This window comes from Impatiens glandulifera, chromosome 8 (genome assembly GCF_907164915.1).
Source record: "Impatiens glandulifera chromosome 8, dImpGla2.1, whole genome shotgun sequence".
NCBI classification, from domain to species: domain Eukaryota; kingdom Viridiplantae; phylum Streptophyta; class Magnoliopsida; order Ericales; family Balsaminaceae; genus Impatiens; species Impatiens glandulifera.
The window spans coordinates 17310451-17318247 of NC_061869.1; the positions used below are offsets into that span (position 1 = coordinate 17310451).

The window sequence follows — 7797 nt, forward strand, 5'->3', positions numbered from 1 at the left end:
TTGAAGACGTGTTAAACGTGTCAAGATCGTGAAAAACGTGTTAGACGTGTTTAAAACGTGTTAAACGTGTCAAGGACTCGAAAAACGTGTTAAATGTGTCAAAACGTGTTAAACGTGTCAAAATCATATTAAACGTGGAAAAACATATTAAACGTGTCAAAAACGTGTTAAAAATATGAAAATCATGTTAAACGTGTCAAAAATGTGTTAAGGACGTGTTAAACGTGTCAAGGACGTGAAAAACGTGTTAAATGTGTCAAAACGTGTTAAACGTGTCATGGACGTGAAAAACGTGTTAAACGTGTCAAAAACGTGTTAAACGTACCAAAAACGTGTTAAACATGTCAAAAATTTGTTGAACGTGTTAAAAACGTGAAAATCATGTTAAACGTGTCAAAGACGTGAAAAACATGTTAAATGTGTCAAAAACGTGTTAAATGTGTCAAGAACGTGAAAAATGTGTTAAATGTGTCAAAACGTGTTAAACGTGTCAAAAACGTGTTAAATGTGTCAAAAGGTGTTAAACGTGTCAAAAACGTGTTGAACGTGTTAAATGTGTCAAAAACGTGTTAAACGTGTTAAAAACGTGAAAATCATGTTAAACATGTCAAAAACGTGTTAAACGTGTCAATGGCGTAAAAAAACGTGTTAAATGTGTCAAAAATATGAAAATATGGTAAACGTGTGAAAAACGTATTAAACGTGTTTAATGTGTGAAAAGCGTGTTAAACATGTCAAAAACATGAAAAACGCGTTAATTTGAAATTACAATTCCAACTTAAAAAGATTGGAATTGAGAACTGTCAAATTACACTATATTAAATTCCATTGAAATTCTAATTCTAATTCTAAAATTAATATTAAAGTGTCTATCAAACATAAGAATTGGAATTGGACCCTCCAATTCCAATTTCAATGTCAATTCTAAGGTTATCAAACACACCCTAGAAGAATTAGGGAAATTATTAGGTTCTAGAGATAAATTATTCTTTCAATATTTCTATTTATTTAAGGTGGAATTTTCTATGACATATCGCTATAGAATATATCATTTAGAAGTGATTGACTAAATTGTTTTTCATTTTTATTTTTATTTTCATTTCTATTTCCATTTCCATAAATCTCAAATCATTAATCTAAATATTAAACGATTTCATTTTGAATTAAAATTTTAAACGATTTCTAAGTAATGTTTTATAAAGCTTATGTCAAATTCATACATTTTACATTTGTCCCCTTCTATTAATCATATTAATTTGTATTTTTTGTATTAAAACATAATACTAAAAAATAAACTAAACAAATAGTTGTCAATCTCAAATATTATAACTTATTTTATATAAAATCTAATCACATTGTCGACTTACCTTATCATATTAAAAAATACAACTTTACTCTCATTAAAAAAAGCTTTCAATTAAAATGATGGGATTGAATATAGTTGTCATTATAACTTTTTATATTAAAGGAAAAAGAAACTCTTATTTAATATACTTATTAAATTATTTATATAGGTTTCTTGTAATTGTACATCAACCATCTTTATGACTTTATTGTACTCTATAATAGGAATAATAAATAAATAAAAAGAAATAAAATTGATCTTATGAGATCATGTTCAAGTCCTTTGAACTCTATGTTGTTATCATATACCTTGAGCAATTAGTTGATTTGAAAGAGACCTTCTTACTCGGAATATCATATCCCACCAAGAAGTTCATTTGTGATCGGTTTCCAAATATGGATATACTATCGTCTTGTTTCATATTCAGACACAACGCATATCCATCATATACTGTAAAAGTGTTCATCTTTGACAAAGTTAAATTAGCGTTACTAGCAAAATGGAAGGTGATATTAGGAATATCGGTGTTAGTTTCATAGCAAAGTTCATTAATTGTAGCAATTGGTGTTTTACCAATTACACGTATTAGTGCAGTTTTCAAATTTTGTAACACGTCCGAGGGAAAATAGTTTATAGTAGTGCCCGAGTCTATTATGATGTTACCAGGTCGTCTTATGAATGGGATTATACTCTTTCGGAATGGAATGATAATATTTCCGACGCTGATTGATTCCAATGTGAGAAAATAGTATGGACTGCCTTTCTTCTTTGACAACGGGGTGGATATCACTCCAGGCCCAGACACAATCGCATTTTTGCCGAAGCTAATCCTGCTCCTTGCATTTTGGTTCCAACCGAACTGAGATACTAGACAGTATGAAAACTTCCCACCAGTCAAATTTCGAGTCTGAGCAAAGAATGAGATTGGCCCATCTGCAAGCCCGATCATACCGGTGCTTTGCTCAATAAATTTCCCTCTATTTTTATGCCCACACCCGTGAGTCATGTTCGGGATGGAAGTCTCTCCTACTGTATAAGTTTCCTTGGCTAGTTCCCCAGAGCTGCCTGATTTGTCTTTGTAGGATATACGATATTTACATTTTTCATTGGATCGAGTACAATCCCGATTGTGTCCTAATTTCAGACACTCACTAGAATCACATCTCAATACTTGATATGAAGATGACCGATTGGAATTAAATATGAGTTCATTTTGTTTGAAACAATGCTCACATGGGAGGCACTGAATCCATGACATTCTGGAGCCGGTGTCTAATAACACCATCTGCTTGGTAGGAGGTGTACCAACGTAAATCTCCATGAAGTACGCTGAATAACTCAACATAGTTGTCGATTCTATGTCAGTAGTTTCCTTCGAGTGGTTGTTGTGGAGTTTTAAGATGGATTTCAAATAAGACAAGCGAGACCTAGAGTGGCCGATGGTTCTTGACAAAAGATCAATTCCGTTGACATATCGGTTATACGATGATAATTTTAACGAATCTCGGTGAATGAGATTGGTAGAAAAACCTATCAGTTTTGAAGTAGTTGTAATAGAAGAAATTGAAATTTGGAACAAGAAATAAAAGACGAGCATTGCATTGTATAAAGAAATAGTTGTCATTTTTAAATGAATATAGATATGAGATATTGAATTAGAAGTATGAGGCGAGATTTATAGATCATGGGAAATAAAGTTAGAGTAAAATCTCATTATAAATATTATGGTAATATTTATGTTAATTTTAAATTAGACTTTACTTAGAAATTAGACATTTTTAAGTATTAATTAAATTGTTCTATCTTTAATTTTATTATTTTATATTTTAAAATTATTAATCTTCAATAAAATTTGAAGGGTTAGTCTTATAAATTTATTTATATTTTTATTTATATATTATTTAAAATGATGTTTTTAATAATAAATAGAAGGATTGTTTAAAATATAATGGTTGTGCTCTAATTTGAAATATTCTAAAGTTTGATTGTCATATTTAAAGTCCAAACTTTAATAATTTTAGTTTTTGAATTTATTTTCTAATAAATTTTTTTTACAAACTTCAACGTGAGATAATTTTATTAAATAATTATTAAATGTGATATATTTAATTGATTTAAAAATATAAATTGTATTTTCTTTTATTCTTTCTTTCGGAAACAAGCCATCTACAAAAATATTTTCATATGGTTAAACATTATTCGAAGTTGAGTTTAAAATTGTGCGATTCAATGTTCGTATAACAAATGGAATAAAAAAAACTTGTTTAGTCCTATTATTTGTATAATTAACTTACGTATTAATTATAAAAAAAACTAGCATAAATCTCATGCATTTGTACGTATTAATTATTAAAAAAACTAGAATGAATCTCATGCATTTGTACCGATAAAAATATATACAAAATATTACTTATTTATAAATATTTTAGATAAAATTAATATTATTTAAATTTAATTAATTTAAAATTGATTTTAGTTTGTAAAAAATAAGTTTAATCTAAACTTTTAATGTTAACATATCTTTTATCCCCTCGATACCCACTTAATCCCTCAATTGACCATCATTTTATGATTTACACTTTTTCATATGTCTCTTTTATAACTTCGGAAAAACACCCACCAATGTTAGTCAACTTTAATTGATGACACACCTGTTATCTCTCGTCAAACTCAACCACTAACCCCATAATTGACCATCATCTTGTGACTCACACTTTTTTATATTTTCTTTATCCTCTCGGCAAACCACTCACTAACCATAATCTTGTGACTCACACTTTTCATATACCTCTTTATCCTTCGACAAACCACTCATCAATCTTAGTCGACCTTTCTTTTATTCTCACTTCAACAAATCAACATCGAATCTCAATTGATCACACACATCCAATCAATTGTCAAAACCCAACCACTAACCCTCATACTGACTCTCATCTTGTGACTCACACTTTTTCACGTCTCTTTATCCCCTTATATGCCTCTATATTCACTCTACAAACCATATAAAACTCTAATATTGTGACTCACACTTTTTCATATGCCTCTTTATCCCTCGACAAATCACTCACAAATCTTAGTCGACCTCTCTTTTACTCTCATTTCAACAAATCAACAACCAATCTCAATTGATCACGCACCTCTTATCCATTGTCAAAACCCGACCATTAACCCCCTAATTGACTCTCATCTTGTTACTCCCACTTTTTCATGTCTTTATCCCCTTATATGCCTCTTTATCCACTCGACAAATCACATACTGACCATAATATTGTGACTCAAACTTTTTCATATACCTCTCTATCCCTCGATAAACCACTTACCAATCTTAGTCGACCTCTCTTTTACTCTCACTTAAACAAATCAGGAACCAATCTCAATTGATCACACACCTCTTATCCATTTCCAAAACCCAACCACAAACCCCCAATTGACCCTAATATTGTGACTCACATTTTTTCCTATACCTCTTTATCCATCGACAAACCACTCACCAAACTTAGTCGACCTCTTTTTTACTCTCAATTCAATAAATCAACAATCAATCTCAATTGATCACAGACCTCTTATCTAACATCAAACCAGCTACTAACCCCCAATTAACCCTCATCTTGTGACTCACACATTTTCATATGCCTCTTTATCCCCTCGATCGATAAACCACCCACCACCTGACCTCCATCACGTGACCTCACACTTTCAAATTCTCGCCAAACCAACCACTATTTCTGACCTCACACTCGAAAAACTACTCACTACCCGACTTTTGTCTCGTGACCTCATATTTTCAAATGTTCTCTAAACTAATCACTAATTCCGACCACACACTTTCAGATGCTTTGTATCTTTTGTTTAAAAGTTGCGCTATACTATATTATAGTCAAGAATGCATTTTGAAAATCTAAATTTGCATGTTTTGATATTCAAACTCTGGTCTTAAACATGAAATGTGAATACTTTAACTGTTAGACCATTTGAGATTATTGAAATAATTTTATTATTTTGTGTATATATATATTTTATATTTAATAATTATTGTTAATTTTTATATTAATAAAAAAAATATTTATACTTATATTATATATATATTATTGAGAGAAAACATGTAAGATAAATCATTATATATCCCCTCTTCTAGCCTAGTGGCAACAAGAGGTGGATATCTCCCAGGCCTCCATGAGATCCTGGGTTCGAGTCCGTCAGGCGGCAAGTTCTGCGCCTGGTTAATTGGTTAAGTATGTTTGTGGCCAATGTACTTAACCCGCGGGGATTAGTCGCACTCCATAAGAATAGCGGAACCCAGCGTTCTAAAAAAAATTATTATATATATATATATATATTTTAGTTTCTCTATTATCAAAATATATATTTATATATATATATATATAATTAATAAAAGAAAAAAGAATGAAAAAAGAATAATTAATTATTATTATTAACATTTATAAAAACATTATATATCATGGCGATTTCTTTAGAATAAGAAAAAAATATTAATAAGATTATATATATATATATTATATAAATATTTATAATATAAATAATAATACTATATAATATATAAAATAACTTTTAATATTTAATCTTACAATAAAATTATAAATTTCTTTTTCACCTAATAATAATAATAATAATAATAATAATAATAATAATAATAATAATGCATTTCTCTCACTTATAGTATTTATTTCCTAATTAATTTCAAATTTTATTTTCTCTCCCATATTATATATATAATTTTATATATATAAGAATTAATTTAATTTTTATATATTTTTTTTCATATTGATTACACATAAATTTTATATTTTTTAAATAAAACAATAATATATATATATATATATATATATATATATATATATATATATTTCATGTTGTCTTAAACGTATTTTTTTATATATTTTTAATATAATAAAAGAATATATATATTTAATTTATTTAAAAATTAATATTGTTTATATATATAAATAAAATCAATATAAAAATTATGAAAGGTATATAGATTTTTAACCCAAAAAAGGTAATAAAATAAAATTGATTACATCCTTCTTTTTTTAGATGTTATAAGGTATATATATATATATATATATATATATATATATATATATATATATATATATATATATATATATATATATATATATAAGAAAAAATAAAATTTAATTAAGAAATAGATAGTAAAAGAAAAGAAATATGACGTGTATTTGATGATGACTTGAATTATTGTGGTGTTCGTTGACTTTAAGCATATTATATATATATATATATATATATATTAAACAAATGTATTATTAAAAATTGTCTCATTTAATCTCATTTCTCAATTTAAAAGAGTTAACATTTTATTTTATATATTTATTTATTTTATACAAACTAACCTAAATATATTTTTCTAAATTCTGAAATTTCTTAATTTCATCTCCCCAATTTCCTTTTAGCTATTTTCATTTATTTGCAATTCTTTTAGTACTTTATATTTTATATAATATAATATACAAACTCGTTTACCTATTATAATAGTTCAACCGATAAAAGTCGACGTTTAAGAAACAAGCGTCAAATTAATTTTTTAATTTTTTTACATTGCTTAAAAGAGTTAAAAAGATTAATTATATATATAACACCGTTAAAATGATATATTATATATTGAGTAGTTCCATATGGTACACCTTAATTTTTATCCATACTTTATACTTTACCTAAAGTTTCGGTATATAAAAATTCATATATTTACCTTACCTTGATTTCGGTATACTATGATTTCGTTATATACCTTAATTTTGAAAATTTATATATTTACCTTACCTTGATTTCGGTATATCTTAATTTTGGTATGGTATCGATATAATACATTTGATACCTAAAAATTATATTAACTTAAAAAAATAATATGGTTACTACATAAACTTTGTACAAAAAAAAGTTAAAGATATCTATCCTAAAATAATATTTTATTTTTTAAAAATTTAACATTTTAAGAAACTAGCAAATATTAAGAATTAAATTTATTTAAAAAAATTAGTGTTAAGAAAAATAATCATAAATATAATTTTCAGGTTACACTAAAGTGGAGCCGAGAGAGTGTTTTGTATTTGAGATTAACTTGGTAACATATTTGACTTCATTAAATTTATTTTGAAAAAATAAAAAACATTTTTTTAGTGAAATAAAAATAATTTTATATGTATTTGAGATTAACTTGGTAACATATTTGACTTCATTAAATTTATTTTGAAAAAATAAAAAACATTTTTTTTAGTGAAATAAAATTAGTTTTATATCTTGTAAAATAAAATGCATAGAATAGGTATATATTAAATAATAGTTTTATATGAATTTAAAAAGTATATCCTAAATTTTAAAAATCTCAATCTTTTACCTTACATAATTTTGATATTGGTACCCTACCTTACATTTTTCTTGATATACCTAAAAAATCGATATAATGGGTACAG

General features: G+C 26.7%; 1 protein-coding gene across 1 annotated transcript; it reads right to left on the minus strand.

The window, feature by feature from the left end:
* Positions 1-1634: 1634 nt before the first annotated feature.
* Positions 1635-2666, minus strand: LOC124913114 (aspartic proteinase CDR1-like). Its single transcript, XM_047453733.1, has one exon. The coding sequence runs from the start codon at positions 2664-2666 to the stop codon at positions 1635-1637; it is 1032 nt and encodes a 343-aa protein (XP_047309689.1).
* Between the last annotated feature and the right edge of the window lie 5131 nt (positions 2667-7797).

What these genes read in the sequence shown, in the direction of transcription:
- LOC124913114 (XM_047453733.1), bottom strand. Translation starts at nt 2,666, where the DNA reads ATGGAGATTTACGTTGGTACACCTCCTACCAAGCAGATGGTGTTATTA.